Source organism: Symsagittifera roscoffensis, chromosome 3 (assembly GCF_963678635.1).
Source record: "Symsagittifera roscoffensis chromosome 3, txSymRosc1.1, whole genome shotgun sequence".
Classification (NCBI taxonomy): Eukaryota; Metazoa; Xenacoelomorpha; order Acoela; family Convolutidae; genus Symsagittifera; species Symsagittifera roscoffensis.
In genome coordinates this window covers 49508631-49526118 of record NC_087064.1, presented here as the reverse complement: position 1 = coordinate 49526118, position 17488 = coordinate 49508631, and the positions used below count along the sequence as shown (strand labels likewise).

Below are 17488 nucleotides of genomic sequence, written 5' to 3'. Positions count from 1 at the left end.
GAGAACCGAACGGTGACCCATGGCCGTAATTGATTTAAGATGAAAAATTCATAGTAACATCAATTGAATGTTTTCACAAGGCGCTTCGACTGTTTATACAGTAGGCTTAGTGATACAGCAACGCTCAACAGGAACGAAAAGTTTCTAGAAAAATCTAAACGTCAAAATGAAACAGATAATATGAAGTCCAGGCGCGGTTGCTATAGCAACCAAGACGGTCAAAAACGAGCAAAGCTCGTCCGGAACGAGAATATGATAAACTCACGACTCTCAAATTTTCACAACACATTGTCACAAAACAGTTTACTCAATTTCTTTTACACAATTCAGTCGGTTGATACAATTGAAAAACAAAAAAATTCAGTCGAAGCGAGATGGAGAGTGGAAAAGCGAAAAAGAAAAAAATCAGAATCGAAGATAACAGGAGACCAGAAAGAGAAAGAGTCACGGAGCAAGAAGTGACAGGAATAACGTTTCACCTGACATGCAAAATAAGAAGGGGAGCTCTAGACAGAACGGGCTCTGGAAGTTAGTCAGAGGACAATGCAATTGCTCGAGCAGTAACGTGGGATAAAAACGACGCAGAGGCAAAAAAAACTTGTTGTCCTTCTGGTACCCAGTCAGTCAAGACACGAGGGAGTATTCAGAAAGTAGTCTACAGCTTGAAGCTGCGATTAAAATTCTCACTAGCAGTCCTAAGGTCAGTAGCAATCACATGATTCACCGTCAAAAGCAATCAATGAGGTGAACTTAACAGCAGAGGACAATGATTGTAGCCCAGAGGTGAGTGTCTTACAACAGTCAACGAGAATTAAAAGCGACTCTAGGAAGGAGGATCGCTCAAAAAACGAACAGCTGAGAGACGTGGGTATCTTCAGCCTGTCACAACTGCTTGATAAAAATTTGTTGGTTGAGCTCATATCCAAAGACGTACGGATGGATCGATTAAGACTGGTCATAGAGCGGAACGACTGGGCAGGATTTGAACTAATGGGCCCATACACGAACCCACTCTGGAATCAGTTGTCAGTCGTCGACGACTGTATATAAGTCGACAATAGACTACCACTTCCAGGACAATCCAGACCCGCGGTAATGAAGAGGATCCACTGAGGCCATCCGGGACAAGAGGCAATGATTGATGTATGAAACATATGCATAAAGATATCATCAATCTGGCCGAGGAGTGCAGGAAATGTACCAGATACGGTAGGAATGCAAAATATATTCTTCAAACCCTCTTCCACTGCTTTTGCAGTCGGATCAAGAAGTTCAGTTGGACTACGCTGGTCGACTAGAAGCTTGTAAAGTGAAAAAGATCTATCTGCTAGTAGCAATCGACCAATACTCTAAAGTTCCTTCAATCAAATTTACAAAATCGATGGGGGGGGAGGTAAATCTTCGATAAAATTGTTACGCTCTTCCATCGACACTCATGGAATACCAGAGTCAATAAAAACAGATCAATTTTCGGGGTTCGTTCAAAGGGAAGGCGATGAAAAAATTCAGCCTTGATAATAATATAGAACTTTCGTTTTTCCCGGTTGGCGACCATCGCATTTGTGGGTTGGTAGAAAGAACAATTCAGACAATAAAAAGATAGCTCGGCGTCATGTTGGTCAAAGAAAACGTGAAAGTGATCAAACCATGCCTCAGTCCAATAATTCGGGATATTCGTTGGACTAAACAAAAATGAATTCAACAGTCGCTTTCGCCATTTGAGGCACACTTCGGCAGGTCTCCAAAAACCGAATTTAGGATCAGAAGAGATAAGTTCTTATAAATTCTGAATGTTTAGATAAGCAGCGTCTGGAGAGGTCAGCACTGACCAAGAGCAAATTGAAAAAAAGGATTGATCAATTCCGGGACTCTCTGACAACTGTACCAAAGGGCCAGAATAGCAGAGAGGTTAGCCCGCTGTTCAAGCAGCAAACTAGAGCAGCACGAGACAGAGACAGGGCGAGGACTCTCAAGGCGTTACTGGAGACAAACGCAAAACGGAATGACGAGAGGCGAGAGTTTTCAGGGAACGATCTTCAGCAGCTAGTGGACGACACGAGCAAGATCGGCCAAAATCTCAAGTAAGAGTTACTGTATTCATGGGAACGCGGATTCGTAGAAGATAAACCCACGCGGATACACCGACAACTGTTACAACAGCATCTGGCTCGACATACCGAAAGAGTGATCTAGCGAAGTCGACAATACCACTCAAAGGATTGCCGAATACCGCAGTGAGAGGGAGTCAAAAGGGGAAGTTAAAAGTCCTCTGGGGGAGCCGGAAAGAAAACATCAGAGACAAGAGATAGAGCCACCACTAGAAAGTGATTCAGAGGAAGAAATCCGAATTCAGTCAGAGGAGCAGGCCAAAGAACTTTTTCAGAATAGCGACACAGTGGTGACATCAAAGGGCACCCCAATAAGAGAAGGTTTAAACTTAGCGGTCAAAAAAGCCAAACACCATCAGGGTGGTCCAGCGTCGATAGGACCAAAGTCCCACGAGGATGTCGTCCTGAAGCAAAAAGTCAAGAAAAAGTCGGCACAGGAAAAGAAAAAAGCTGCAGCAGCTGTAGAAAACCAAGTTTTGACTAGAACAGAGGAGACAGCGAGGACACACGGGGATAAGCAGCCCCAAGCAGTTCGTCCTCGTCAAGAAAAAACAATCCTAAGATAAAGAGGATACATAGATATACATCCCCTAACACGATTCTCAACACGTTTCAACAACAAGACACGATGGCCCCTGAAGAGTGGGAGAATCTAGCGGACCAAGTTCTAACGAGGGGAATCCAGAATACAGCTGAGGAAATCTTGAACGCTAAAAAATCTATGCCGGAGGAACATACAACGGGCGGATGAGCTCTCCACCAGGATTTTCAGACGAGTCAAGTGTAGCTGACCCGACGGGACCAAAGGTCCGCCACAGCAAGAGATCCAATAAAAATCAGGGGCCGAAACGATTAGGCAGCCCAATAAAGCATTCAGTAAAAGAAACAACTACTGACGAGGACATTGCGGATCCAAATCAACTAGCTCTGGAGGCCTATAGACAAAAATTGGCGAATCTTAAAACAGAGACAGACAAACCAATGGAGACAAGGCTAGGACCTAGGACTTTTGGAGAGGCGTTTGTTTCGGCCAAAATTTGGATACGCCGCACTTGACTTTTCCAGATCGTGGGACGCAAAGTGGAAAGTGCCACTAATAATGAAACGTTAAAAATGAGACTCACTTATATACCAATGTATAAAACTGAGTACAGAAGCCCATTTTATGCTAGTATATTGCTAAATTTTTATATTTTTCTTGGTTTCGGGGGAATGTAGTACTGCGTTTGCAGCAACCTTTAGCTGACTTATAGTTTATTACTGCAGTCGCAGTTAAGTGTGTTTTTATTGGCGCTATGTAATTATGAGAATGATTTTGTTACGTATGTATAGTTAAGGTCAGAGGTGCTGTTTTAGAAGATTATCTGTTGTTGATTTCAGTTCGCAATACTCAAGTATTGAATTAAGCCAGTTGATCTGAGCTACCACTTAAATAACAAAAAAACTAAAAACTAAATTTTGAATTCAAACATTTTAACATCAGTGTTTTACTGGTTGAGCTCATATCCAAAGACGTACGGATGGATCGATTAAGACTGGTCATAGAGCGGAACGACTGGGCAGGATTTGAACTAATGGGCCCATACACGAACCCACTCTGGAATCAGTTGTCAGTCGTCGACGACTGTATATAAGTCGACAATAGACTACCACTTCCAGGACAATCCAGACCCGCGGTAATGAAGAGGATCCACTGAGGCCATCCGGGACAAGAGGCAATGATTGATGTATGAAACATATGCATAAAGATATCATCAATCTGGCCGAGGAGTGCAGGAAATGTACCAGATACGGTAGGAATGCAAAATATATTCTTCAAACCCTCTTCCACTGCTTTTGCAGTCGGATCAAGAAGTTCAGTTGGACTACGCTGGTCGACTAGAAGCTTGTAAAGTGAAAAAGATCTATCTGCTAGTAGCAATCGACCAATACTCTAAAGTTCCTTCAATCAAATTTACAAAATCGATGGGGGGGGAGGTAAATCTTCGATAAAATTGTTACGCTCTTCCATCGACACTCATGGAATACCAGAGTCAATAAAAACAGATCAATTTTCGGGGTTCGTTCAAAGGGAAGGCGATGAAAAAATTCAGCCTTGATAATAATATAGAACTTTCGTTTTTCCCGGTTGGCGACCATCGCGTTTGTGGGTTGGTAGAAAGAACAATTCAGACAATAAAAAGATAGCTCGGCGTCATGTTGGTCAAAGAAAACGTGAAAGTGATCAAACCATGCCTCAGTCCAATAATTCGGGATATTCGTTGGACTAAACAAAAATGAATTCAACAGTCGCTTTCGCCATTTGAGGCACACTTCGGCAGGTCTCCAAAAACCGAATTTAGGATCAGAAGAGATAAGTTCTTATAAATTCTGAATGTTTAGATAAGCAGCGTCTGGAGAGGTCAGCACTGACCAAGAGCAAATTGAAAAAAAGGATTGATCAATTCCGGGACTCTCTGACAACTGTACCAAAGGGCCAGAATAGCAGAGAGGTTAGCCCGCTGTTCAAGCAGCAAACTAGAGCAGCACGAGACAGAGACAGGGCGAGGACTCTCAAGGCGTTACTGGAGACAAACGCAAAACGGAATGACGAGAGGCGAGAGTTTTCAGGGAACGATCTTCAGCAGCTAGTGGACGACACGAGCAAGATCGGCCAAAATCTCAAGTAAGAGTTACTGTATTCATGGGAACGCGGATTCGTAGAAGATAAACCCACGCGGATACACCGACAACTGTTACAACAGCATCTGGCTCGACATACCGAAAGAGTGATCTAGCGAAGTCGACAATACCACTCAAAGGATTGCCGAATACCGCAGTGAGAGGGAGTCAAAAGGGGAAGTTAAAAGTCCTCTGGGGGAGCCGGAAAGAAAACATCAGAGACAAGAGATAGAGCCACCACTAGAAAGTGATTCAGAGGAAGAAATCCGAATTCAGTCAGAGGAGCAGGCCAAAGAACTTTTTCAGAATAGCGACACAGTGGTGACATCAAAGGGCACCCCAATAAGAGAAGGTTTAAACTTAGCGGTCAAAAAAGCCAAACACCATCAGGGTGGTCCAGCGTCGATAGGACCAAAGTCCCACGAGGATGTCGTCCTGAAGCAAAAAGTCAAGAAAAAGTCGGCACAGGAAAAGAAAAAAGCTGCAGCAGCTGTAGAAAACCAAGTTTTGACTAGAACAGAGGAGACAGCGAGGACACACGGGGATAAGCAGCCCCAAGCAGTTCGTCCTCGTCAAGAAAAAACAATCCTAAGATAAAGAGGATACATAGATATACATCCCCTAACACGATTCTCAACACGTTTCAACAACAAGACACGATGGCCCCTGAAGAGTGGGAGAATCTAGCGGACCAAGTTCTAACGAGGGGAATCCAGAATACAGCTGAGGAAATCTTGAACGCTAAAAAATCTATGCCGGAGGAACATACAACGGGCGGATGAGCTCTCCACCAGGATTTTCAGACGAGTCAAGTGTAGCTGACCCGACGGGACCAAAGGTCCGCCACAGCAAGAGATCCAATAAAAATCAGGGGCCGAAACGATTAGGCAGCCCAATAAAGCATTCAGTAAAAGAAACAACTACTGACGAGGACATTGCGGATCCAAATCAACTAGCTCTGGAGGCCTATAGACAAAAATTGGCGAATCTTAAAACAGAGACAGACAAACCAATGGAGACAAGGCTAGGACCTAGGACTTTTGGAGAGGCGTTTGTTTCGGCCAAAATTTGGATACGCCGCACTTGACTTTTCCAGATCGTGGGACGCAAAGTGGAAAGTGCCACTAATAATGAAACGTTAAAAATGAGACTCACTTATATACCAATGTATAAAACTGAGTACAGAAGCCCATTTTATGCTAGTATATTGCTAAATTTTTATATTTTTCTTGGTTTCGGGGGAATGTAGTACTGCGTTTGCAGCAACCTTTAGCTGACTTATAGTTTATTACTGCAGTCGCAGTTAAGTGTGTTTTTATTGGCGCTATGTAATTATGAGAATGATTTTGTTACGTATGTATAGTTAAGGTCAGAGGTGCTGTTTTAGAAGATTATCTGTTGTTGATTTCAGTTCGCAATACTCAAGTATTGAATTAAGCCAGTTGATCTGAGCTACCACTTAAATAACAAAAAAACTAAAAACTAAATTTTGAATTCAAACATTTTAACATCAGTGTTTTACTGGTTGAGCTCATATCCAAAGACGTACGGATGGATCGATTAAGACTGGTCATAGAGCGGAACGACTGGGCAGGATTTGAACTAATGGGCCCATACACGAACCCACTCTGGAATCAGTTGTCAGTCGTCGACGACTGTATATAAGTCGACAATAGACTACCACTTCCAGGACAATCCAGACCCGCGGTAATGAAGAGGATCCACTGAGGCCATCCGGGACAAGAGGCAATGATTGATGTATGAAACATATGCATAAAGATATCATCAATCTGGCCGAGGAGTGCAGGAAATGTACCAGATACGGTAGGAATGCAAAATATATTCTTCAAACCCTCTTCCACTGCTTTTGCAGTCGGATCAAGAAGTTCAGTTGGACTACGCTGGTCGACTAGAAGCTTGTAAAGTGAAAAAGATCTATCTGCTAGTAGCAATCGACCAATACTCTAAAGTTCCTTCAATCAAATTTACAAAATCGATGGGGGGGAGGTAAATCTTCGATAAAATTGTTACGCTCTTCCATCGACACTCATGGAATACCAGAGTCAATAAAAACAGATCAATTTTCGGGGTTCGTTCAAAGGGAAGGCGATGAAAAAATTCAGCCTTGATAATAATATAGAACTTTCGTTTTTCCCGGTTGGCGACCATCGCGTTTGTGGGTTGGTAGAAAGAACAATTCAGACAATAAAAAGATAGCTCGGCGTCATGTTGGTCAAAGAAAACGTGAAAGTGATCAAACCATGCCTCAGTCCAATAATTCGGGATATTCGTTGGACTAAACAAAAATGAATTCAACAGTCGCTTTCGCCATTTGAGGCACACTTCGGCAGGTCTCCAAAAACCGAATTTAGGATCAGAAGAGATAAGTTCTTATAAATTCTGAATGTTTAGATAAGTGCAAAGTGGAAAGTGCCACTAATAATGAAACGTTAAAAATGAGACTCACTTATATACCAATGTATAAAACTGAGTACAGAAGCCCATTTTATGCTAGTATATTGCTAAATTTTTATATTTTTCTTGGTTTCGGGGGAATGTAGTACTGCGTTTGCAGCAACCTTTAGCTGACTTATAGTTTATTACTGCAGTCGCAGTTAAGTGTGTTTTTATTGGCGCTATGTAATTATGAGAATGATTTTGTTACGTATGTATAGTTAAGGTCAGAGGTGCTGTTTTAGAAGATTATCTGTTGTTGATTTCAGTTCGCAATACTCAAGTATTGAATTAAGCCAGTTGATCTGAGCTACCACTTAAATAACAAAAAAACTAAAAACTAAATTTTGAATTCAAACATTTTAACATCAGTGTTTTACTTCTAAACAGACGAGTTGTTTCTCTCGTTTATCACATTGGCGCAAAGTTTGGTAAAAACGTGTTTTTTTAAAGCATTTTTGCGGCATTGGAAAATCATGCCGATCAGTTACAAAAAAATCAACAAAACTTTAGATGATTTTTGAAATATCTTCTCCGCAAAAATGCAGCCCAAAAGGCACCCCTTTAAATAATTGGACTAGATTAAGTTTTTACTAAGGAAGCGAATGCAATCATGAAAACAATTCTATTCCAGCAAGGTAACGTCAAGCTGATGAAGGGAGTAAAAAATGGTTTCTTAATTGCTATATATCACCTTGGTACAAATCGTTGCCTCAGAACAAGTTTCAAATTTAAAGTCCTCGGCAGTCTTCAATCGCGTGATTTCTCGGAATTCAGCCATTTGCAGAGACAGAGGAAACTCAAATTGATTTTGCTTTATTGAGCCCATTCTTAAAGCTATCAATGGGATTCCGATGTCTTGTCGTTCAAAGTATAATTGGAGAATTCCGAAGTAGGCCTGTTTGATGCTTTCTCTCAGTCTTAACAGGGCGATGTCGTGTTCGTAAACATGGCCCAGCTTTTTGTATCCAAAATCCAAATGCGTATAATGTTTCATCTAAAAATATCAGTACCCCAGTCCAAACAAAATCTCAGTAATGAAATAGAACAAAATTGCTCGTATCAGAGCGAAGCTCTGAATGTTCCGACTGTCTTTTGAGGTCTATGGAGCAGTGATAACATGAAAAAACTAAATGTAATAAAACGATTTTTTTTAAAACTGAGATATTTTGTGGATCAACCCCCAACAGGCGCCATATAAAGTACGAAGTGATAAATTTCGCTCCTAGTAACAAATCAATTATGGCAAACAAGCTTCTTTCAATCAATTTGGAACAATTTCTAAGGCGGATTAAATCTCCACTTACGCGTTAATAGCGCGAAACATATCGCGCGTTAAATGTCCCAATTTGGCCAAAATGGCAATTTTTAAACTCACATAGTTTTACGAAAAACGATGACTGGGTAATTATGATGTTTTCAACTCAGGACAACACCACTTTTTGAATAACTTTTAAAATTTCTATCAAAAATAGCTTCTTAAAAAGTCGAAATTTGTCTGAAGAAAAAAAAACAACCCAAAGCACAAATATTCCGTTACTTTCGTTACGAAAGTCGAAACAATGAAAACATAAAAGAAAGTTCGCGCAGCTCAAAGTTCCATGTAGAGTCGTTGCCAATTTCTTCAGTTGTAAATTACTAATTTGGTTACTCAGTTCAAAAGTATAAAGGTATTTAATCTCCGATAATTTTTTAAAAAAGTTCTGGGGGTTTGAAAACTGCATTTGTCATGTTCTGGACTAAATTATGCGCGCTTTGAAGAGTTTATTCATAATGCTGAGATCAAACGCAAATTATTTATGCGTGGCAAATTATCCCGCAAAATCGTTCCAAATTGAATTGAGGCTAGCTAATTGTTCCGACTTTCGATACGAAAGTAACTGAATATTTGTGCTCGGGGTGGGTTTTTTTTCTTCAGACAAATTTCGACTTTTTAACTAGCCATTTTTGACGGAATTTTTTCTATCATTCGAAAGGTATTGTTGTCCTGAGCTTAAATTTGAAATGATATTTCACCTGTGATTATTTTTCGTAAAGTTATGAGGGTTTAAAGATTGCCATTTTGACCAATTTGGGACAATTAACGAGCGATATAATTCGCGCTATTAACGCTTAAGCGGAGATTTAATCCGTCCTATAAATCGTTCCAAATTGGTTGAACGAAGCTATTTGCCATAATTGATTTGTTAGAAGGAACGAAATCTCTCTTTTTGTACTTTATATGGCGTGTGGGGGGATGATTTTCATTAAAAATTTCAAATTTTAGAAAAAAAAATTTCATTTTATTTTATTTCATTTAATTTTTTTATGTTATTACTGCTGCTCCATAAACCCTAAAAGGCAGTCGGAACATTCAGGGCTTCGCCCTGATACGAGCAGTCTTGTTGTTCTTAATAATTTCGTACGGCTCAAAATTTTACCCGTTGATTTTGTCCAAAAATGTATAGGTTTTCTGTATTGTCTTTTCCCACAAACTATTCGATAAAAGTTAATGGACAGTCGGAACATTCAGATTTTGCCTTGATAAAAGAGCAGTCTTGTTTAACTTACAAGCCAAAAATCAGAGCCAAACATTCTATGAAATTTAAGCTGACAAGTTAGTTCGGCTTGGGATAATACTAAAAAGACATCAGCCTGTCGGGTGGCATTCTCTATGAGCAACATCTATTCGCCTACTTTTTTTTTAAATTAAATAATAATAAAAGTACTAAAAAGACCGCAAAATTTCTTCAAAATTATTTAAAAAAAAAAATTGAGAATTAACTCAAAGTTTTACATTCAAGAAATCAACCAACAAGTTGGTCACAGTTCAAGTGGCTTAGAATGTTCCGACCACAGTTATAATGAAGGATTGAGATGTCAACAAAATATATGATCAAAGATACTTGTTCGACGTTATTTTGAAATAGTTGTAAGATAATATACTCAATCAGAAAAAAAAACTTTTTGTTGCTGCAATTTCGGTAGCAGATGACCAAGTTTTCTTTCAAAGTAGAAAAAAAGGAAAAATTCAACTCTAATTTAGTCCAATCAGCAGCCGTTGGTCAATAATCCATTTTGCAATTTGGAACACATGTTATTATTCTCATTTGAAAATAACCCGATTTTTTGACAGATCATGCGGGTTAGTTTTGATATAATTTCTTCCATCGCAAAAATTATAAACTAAACCAGCAAAAAACAAACGGTTGTCCTAAATATTTGTTTAAAATGAATAAGCACACATTATTGGTTAAAGAAAAAACCAAAATCAAAAATTCTTAATGAAAACCACATTTTGTCCAATCGTCCCAGAAGTTGATATTGATAGCAAATTAAGACCAGTTGTTTTATTCATTTTTTGCGACAAAGAGAATTATTTGGAAACTTTTTGAGCCCAAATTATCACTGAAAACGCATGTTATTACGATATCACTCGGACTCTAAGTAGTAGAACCAGACTTCGCATGAAATTACAACAGCCTAGTTCATTAATTTACTATAGATGATTGGGTTAAAGATAATGCAAAGGAGCTACCTACCCTCTTGCTGTCATCTTTGCACTAACGTGAATTATTTTCAGTGGCTTTTCATTTCTGGGGAAGTTGCTAACCTCAATAATCAGATTCCGAGCTGAAACAATTTAGAATGAATTATCATCGAATTCATTGAATTTTGGAGTAATTTTAAAACCATTACTTATATTTTGATATCTAACAAAGCTCATTCTCATCAGCATCTAAACATAGTTTTTTAAAAGTGAAAAACAGTTTTTTACGCACTGTATTTTCAAATAAATGCGTAGAGAGTCTTTCGTTGACAAAATTATTCAAAAATAATTGTTAGTGTTCCATCACTAATGAAACTACTAATAATATATATCAATAAAAAATTAAAGAAAGAAAGAAAGATTTTATTCCTCATTGTTAATGGTAAATATGCATAAAACGAGAATTTAAACATGAAGCACCAGAAACAGTGAGGGGACAGTTAGCGAACCCAATCGGATTACAGAGCACTGCCCGTTTTATCAAATGAAATACGAAATTTGAGATCTTCAAAGAGATATCTTCAAAGATTAACAATGAGATGTTACGTGATGTGGGTTTGACGCAGTGTGCGGCTGTAAGCACCCATAGACTGTTGATCAGCACGCCCCCGCAGAAGTTGCGAGGTCCCAGGGGTTTCAGGGTCCTGACTTTAACGTAGAACCCGTTATGATAGGTGCTGCCTCCATTGACAACAAGCGACTCAACTACACTGTCAAAAGTTGTGTCATTTTTGAACCTTTTATGAGTGAATGCTGATAACATATGAATACATTCAATCAAAACAATTAGGAAGAATAGTTTTCTCTTCATGATATCATAGAGTATTCGAAGAGATGGAATTACTCTTCTTGGCTTCATTGTATTTAATTCGAATCTCTTTAAATTTAACCGAATCTTGGAATTACTATATAAGGTTGATTGCAAATAGTTAATGAAGTTCATCTGGCTGGCATTGAACAGCATCAAACTTAATGAAACCGAAAGAAAACTTAATATAAAAGCAATGCGTAATCTTATTTTCATTACGAGATGTCGGAAAAGAAATCAAAATGTTGAAAAAAGCGACGTCGAAAATAAAATTAAAAGTTATACTGAGCTAAAGATACCCGTCTAAAGAATAAATAAATTGTGGTTGAAAAACTCAAAACAGTGCCATGAGGAAGCATGAATATGAAAAATGATTACATGAATCATTACACTTAAGAGTCCTTCGGTTTTGATGACATGACCAAGATCACATTTTGATTGCACCATTTTGATAATTTTGGCCTGATTCAAACGCTGCTACCCGGGCCGAAATGCTGAATGTCTTTAAGGTGCAGTTTTGCAACTGAATTTTTGAGTCGAGAAGCAATTTTAAATCGAGAACAAAGTAGAAACATACCTGATTTCGGTCGAGTCCAGTGTAAAGATAAGTCAAACAGAGTCAAAACATAGGCCGATTTCAGTCGAAACGTATCCAATTTCGATGGCAGATGTCGAAAAAAGTCAAGCACAGTCGAAAATATTTCGACCACAGTCAGAACAAATGTTGAATTCAGTGGAGTTATAGATCAAAAACAAATCCGTGTTGACCAAAAATGCTATTCATACAATTTTTCTGCAGTTGCACAAAAGGTCTATGATAAACATATTTCCATATATGACTAGCAACTTTGGTCAATCTGGGGTTTTTGTTCAATCTATAACTTGACTCTGATCAACTTTTGATCAGTATTGGGGGTTGTTGTTTGTAACCGAATCAGAGTGACAAAGAGCCTTGTAATCCGAAGCTTGAGTCATCTAAAGTTAAACGGTCTTTGTCTTACATGTACAATGCATTGGAAATGACCTGCATCAAGATCTCTTACACAAACAATAATATGCAAAAAAGAAGTTTGGCAAAATTGTCCAAAAATGCCAATTTTTTAATTTAAAATTTTGAATTAGTCATTCAAAACCCTGGGTATACAAAAATATGTCAAACAAAAAAAAGTTTTCGAAAAACTATTGTTCAAAAACTTTTCTGGGGTCAAAAAAATGAAGTTCTTCTTCAAAAATTTGAGATATCGTTTCCATTTTAACAAAATTTTAAAATCCAGAAATGGTCTCGAAAAACGGCTTACTTTTAGTGTCGGAGAGAAAGTTGATAGGAGCAACACTTTGCTATCCACATTTGCGCAAAAACTGAAACTAAAACAAAGGCTTCGAGACACTTAATTAAATTTCAAACTAAAATTGGCTTTTTTATGGTTTTATGGTTTAAATACGGCATTTTAAATTGTTTTCAGTATGAGTTTCCGAGAGGTGCACTTCAACAAAGTAAACGAAAGCGTCTTTGTAATACTGAGATAAAATTGTGCACAAATTTACAGTTTCCATATGACGCAAAGAAGTCCTAGTTTTTTGTTCAAAAATTAGCCATCTAGACGCGTTGTACGCCAAAAAAACTTACACTAGAGGATTTCATGTTTCGTTTAAGTGTGGCGTGTGGCTCTAAAATTACAGCACACACTAAATTTTTTCAAATTTTTCATTAATAACTTCCGTTGAAATTTGTCTTTTCTATATCTTATAGTTTTTATCTAGTTGTACGGCGATAATTCCAACTATAAATTTAAAGAAAGCGCTAACTCGCAAAATTTGAAAATGAATTTATAAGTATAGAGTTTCGAGTTTCGATAACCGGCTCTAAATTTCGTATAATTTCTTACCATCTCGTGGCAAGCTCTCAACATGCTGGCGCGACTGGGGCGATGAATATTCTGCGAACTATTTTGCCAATGCGAGTTGTCTTTTATTGCGAGTTGTCTTATGTTGCGAGCTGTAGTAATACGGTTTACACCGATCTTTTCATACTCGAAGGACAAAAGATGCAGCGGGATTTCAGCATCCTCATTTTTTGAAGTTAAGAATGCAAAAACGTGTATCATGATCATGACTTAGTTTAACAAAATAATCGATTTAAAAAAGTTTTTCATTTGTTTTAATATGAAATCAGCTGGAAGGTTTTCCACATTTTCACAAAATCCATCGCCAATAAAAAAACAACCAAATTTGGATCCAAAATATAAACCAAATTTGGTTTAAGAAAATTGGTTCTGCATAATTAGCTATTTGTCCACAAAATATGAGTAAAGTTTGTCTCTCTAGACTTTTTTGACTGAAAAAACTTAGAAGGTGCTTGACTCAATACAGATATGCTTCAACTAGCTTGAGCAACTTAAATTGCTAAAGCCAGTCGAAACATATCTGAAATGAGTTAACCACCTTCGTAAATTTTTCCAGTCAAAAATGTCTAAAGAGACAAATATTGTTTTTTATAAACCAAATTTGGTTTAGATTTTGCATCCAAATTTGGTTGTTTTTTATTGGCGATGGCCTATGTGAAAATTTGGAAAATCTTCCATCTGTTATCATATCACAACAAATACATAACATTTTTCAAATTGTTTATTTTGTTAAGCTAAATCATGAACATAATACACGTTTTTGCATTCATAACTTCAGAAAATGAGGATGCTGAAATTATATACCCGCTGCATCTTTTGTCTTTGAGTATGCAAAGATCAGTGTAAACCGTAATGCTACAACTCGCAACAAAAGATAACTCGCAATAAAAGACAACTCGCATTGGCAAAATAGTTCGCAGAAAATTCATCGCCCCAGTCGCGCCAGCATGTTGAGAGCTTGCCAAGAGAAAGTAGGATTTTATACAAAATTTAGAGCCGGCTATCGCCGTCGACTTTAACTCGAAACTCTATACTTATAAATTTATTTTCAAACTTTGCGAGTTAAGGCTTTCTTTAAATTTATAGTTGGAGTTATGGCGGTACAACTGGATAAAAAACTATAAGATATAGAAAAGACAAATTTGAACGGAAGTTATTAATGAAAAGTTTCAAAAAATTTAGTGTGTGCTGTAATTATGGAGCCACACGCCACACTTGAATGAAACATGAAATCCTCTAGTGTAGGTTTTTTTTGGCGTACATCGCGTCTTTTGAACGAAAAAATGGCTAATTTTTTGAACGAAAAAATGGGACTTTTTTGCGTCATTTGGAAATTGTAAATTTGTACACAGTTTGTTCTCAGTATTACAAAGATGCTTTCGCCTACTTTGCTGAAGTGTACCTCTCAGAAACTCATACTAAAAACAATTTAAAATGCCGTATTTAAACCATAAAACCATAAAAAGGCCAATGCATAAAATTTTAGTTTGAAATATAATTAAGTGTCTCGAAGCCTTTGTCTTTCTTTTCAGTTTTGGCGCAAATGTGGAAGCAAAATGTTGCTCCTATAACTGGTTCAACTTTCTCTCCGACGCTATTGAAAATTATCGAAGAGCATTTTCAAATTGTTTATTGATTATGGACATTGATTCGCTCAATCTGCAGAAAAAAAGTTCTTACATCTACAGTCTTATATAATATATGTCAATGAAAACAGAAAAATGACAACTTGCATTTTCTTGACTAAAAATGTATTTCTAATTATTGTAGAAAGTGTCAAGCTGCTATGAATGAAAATTAGAAACATGAAATCAAAGCTTCGATAGCCAATCGAAAAACGCTTCCTATGTAATGAAAGTTTATATTTGCAGGCTGCGCGATAGTGTCCTTCAGCAAATGTTCCTTCAAATTTTCTAAAAAAGTCTTTTTAAATTAGGGCTGGAATACGTTTTTCTGATAATTTAAAGCAAAAATAACGACTATCGTAAAAAGATAATGTTAAAACCCTTCTCTAGCATTTGCATTAAATGTCTCAAAGCTGTCTTTGTGCTGAGATCAATCGAAAGTACGCAGATACTTTTTGCAATCAAGTAGTAAAAGCTTTCGACATTTTGTCATGAAAGTACTTGTTGAACCACTGAAGCACATGCAGATTTTCGTATTAGATCACAGAGACAATTGCAAGCTAGCTATATACATGGCCCAGAATACCGCTGGGCAAATGTATTGCCAGGGTTTTCAAAAAGGGTATTTATTTTCGCCGACAGTCATTTTGTTTCTTTTGAACTTTGTGGTTGAATTTTAGAAATTTGGTCCCACCATTTGATAAAAGGAAGCCCGATTTTCTAGACGGTCATTTTAAAGTTATTTTACGTTGTTTTTACAGTTTATTGTCAACTTTAATAGTGGAACTGATTAACAAGAAACAACTTCCTAGTTTCCTAGTTTTTCTTGTACAAAAAGGTGAATACTTCTTGTTGTTGGTTGCAATCAGATGTAAGTAACTGATTAACACTTTCGGGAGCTGATTTGTTTCATTTGCTCACCAATTGTTAACTTACCAAATCAAAAAATTGTGTAAGCTTAGTCCGAGAAAGGTGTAGTAAGTTAGTGAAAACAAATCAAACGAGTGGCTGTCGTTAAACTACGAGCAGCTGTTCAAGCCAAAATTTTTAATGTTGAAAACAAGTTTTTCAGTGGTTCTTAAGCAAAACGATTTAAAAAACACAAACATTTTTAATTTGAAAAATTGGTCGAAAAATTTCGTGTTTTATTGCTTTATCAAAGAAGTAGTAGTCAGTTTAGTACTATTACTAACTTTCTAAGCTTTCATTTAGATATTCTGCCGAGGCAACACTCGCAAAAAAAACACAAAATTGAAAAAAATTTCAGACAGAAGAGGTTTATGAACTTTTTTAAGGAATATAACTGAGATAGGAATTTCGGAGCAACTTGCAGGGCAACGCGCTGTTTTGTGGAATTAAAGAAAAAAAATATGAGCTGATTTGGTGGCAACCAGCCAACAACAAAAGTTTTCGGGTAAAAATGGATCATATTGAGAAAATCTTGCCAAAAATTTTGCCATCATAAACGGTTGTGTGTAAACAATTAAGCAACATTTCCTATTGTAATAGCGCAAAAATGGTTATTTTCCTCAACGATTATATCGCATTATAATTCCACCAAAATGTATATATTTATATCCACGTTATTTCAAAAAAATCTAATTTTTTTTTGCCACATAAACCCAAGAAAATCTTGTTTTTAAGCTTATAACTGCAATAAAGTCAATTTGTGTCGCCATAGAACCCCCAGAAAATCTACTTATAAGCATGACTCATTTTAGGCAACATTTCCATCTTAAAAAAAACAAGTATAGAAAAAAAGTCACCAAAAAGGATCATTGCGACTCTGATTTAACTTAAAATTCAGTGAAAACTTAGTTTTTGCCAAAGGTTTTAAAAATTTTTGATGATTTTATAATTTCAAATTAGTGTACAGAAAAAAATTGAGGCATAGACAATCGAATCTGAAGCTTATTGAATCGGAAACTAAGAGCAACAAAACAAGCAATGCGACCGTGAACTAACTCAAACTCGCCAGAAAAAAAATCAATTTTTGTTAGACATTTTTCAAATGTTCCTGATGGTCTTCTTCTTCTCCAAAACAATCACGGGAAAAAAGCTGGCCAAAAATGCGTTTCCTGTGTTTGTTGGAAAATGTGAACAAAAATTATATTTTTGTGCGCGCAATTCCCCCTTAAAATAAGTAAAAACTAAATTGATTTTCTGCGAGCTTTTCCGAAACTCCAGACAAAAGGTATTTTGATCAAAATTACTGCGCTGTAGGAAACTTCAAAAATAAACAGCTCAAAAACGATGTTTTTGGGGAGATTTCGATTTTAAAAACTTTCTTCTCAAAATTAGTGTGTTTTGGCGCCCAGGCGCTCAAAGAACATTTTTAGGGTCGGTCAGCCTAAAATAGATGTCTTAAAAGGGGGGTTTTTGGGTCAACAGAGGGGAGA

At 37.3% G+C, this 17488-nt stretch overlaps 2 protein-coding genes across 2 annotated transcripts; one reads left to right on the top strand and one right to left on the bottom strand.

The window, feature by feature from the left end:
* The first annotated feature begins 374 nt into the window (after window positions 1–374).
* Window positions 375–5366, top strand: LOC134841744 (uncharacterized). Its single transcript, XM_063857783.1, has 5 exons — window positions 375–528; window positions 1799–2081; window positions 2218–2648; window positions 4491–4773; window positions 4910–5366. Exons 1-5 carry the CDS (start codon window positions 375–377, stop codon window positions 5364–5366), a joined length of 1608 nt encoding a protein of 535 aa, XP_063713853.1.
* Window positions 5367–7834: 2468 nt separating this feature from the next.
* LOC134842099 (kallikrein-1-like) lies at window positions 7835–11604 on the bottom strand. Its single transcript, XM_063858280.1, has 3 exons — window positions 11299–11604; window positions 10816–10835; window positions 7835–8220 (listed from the first exon to the last, which is right to left on the bottom strand). Exons 1-3 carry the CDS (start codon window positions 11561–11563, stop codon window positions 7900–7902), a joined length of 606 nt encoding a protein of 201 aa, XP_063714350.1. The 5' UTR covers window positions 11564–11604; the 3' UTR covers window positions 7835–7899.
* Between the last annotated feature and the right edge of the window lie 5884 nt (window positions 11605–17488).

Excerpts from the sequence above, each read along its gene's own strand:
- LOC134841744 (XM_063857783.1), top strand. The coding sequence starts at position 375 with ATGGAGAGTGGAAAAGCGAAAAAGAAAAAAATCAGAATCGAAGATAAC. Across the intron at positions 529-1,798 it reads AGACAGAACGGGCTCTGGAA|ATAAGCAGCGTCTGGAGAGG; the intron begins GTTAGTCAGAGG and ends CTGAATGTTTAG. Across the intron at positions 4,774-4,909 it reads AAGATCGGCCAAAATCTCAA|GATTGCCGAATACCGCAGTG; the intron begins GTAAGAGTTACT and ends TACCACTCAAAG.
- LOC134842099 (XM_063858280.1), bottom strand. The coding sequence starts at position 11,563 with ATGAAGAGAAAACTATTCTTCCTAATTGTTTTGATTGAATGTATTCAT. Across the intron at positions 10,836-11,298 it reads CTGCGTCAAACCCACATCAC|CTCGGAATCTGATTATTGAG; the intron begins GTAACATCTCAT and ends AAATTGTTTCAG. Across the intron at positions 8,221-10,815 it reads CTCGGAATCTGATTATTGAG|ATGAAACATTATACGCATTT; the intron begins GTTAGCAACTTC and ends TGATATTTTTAG.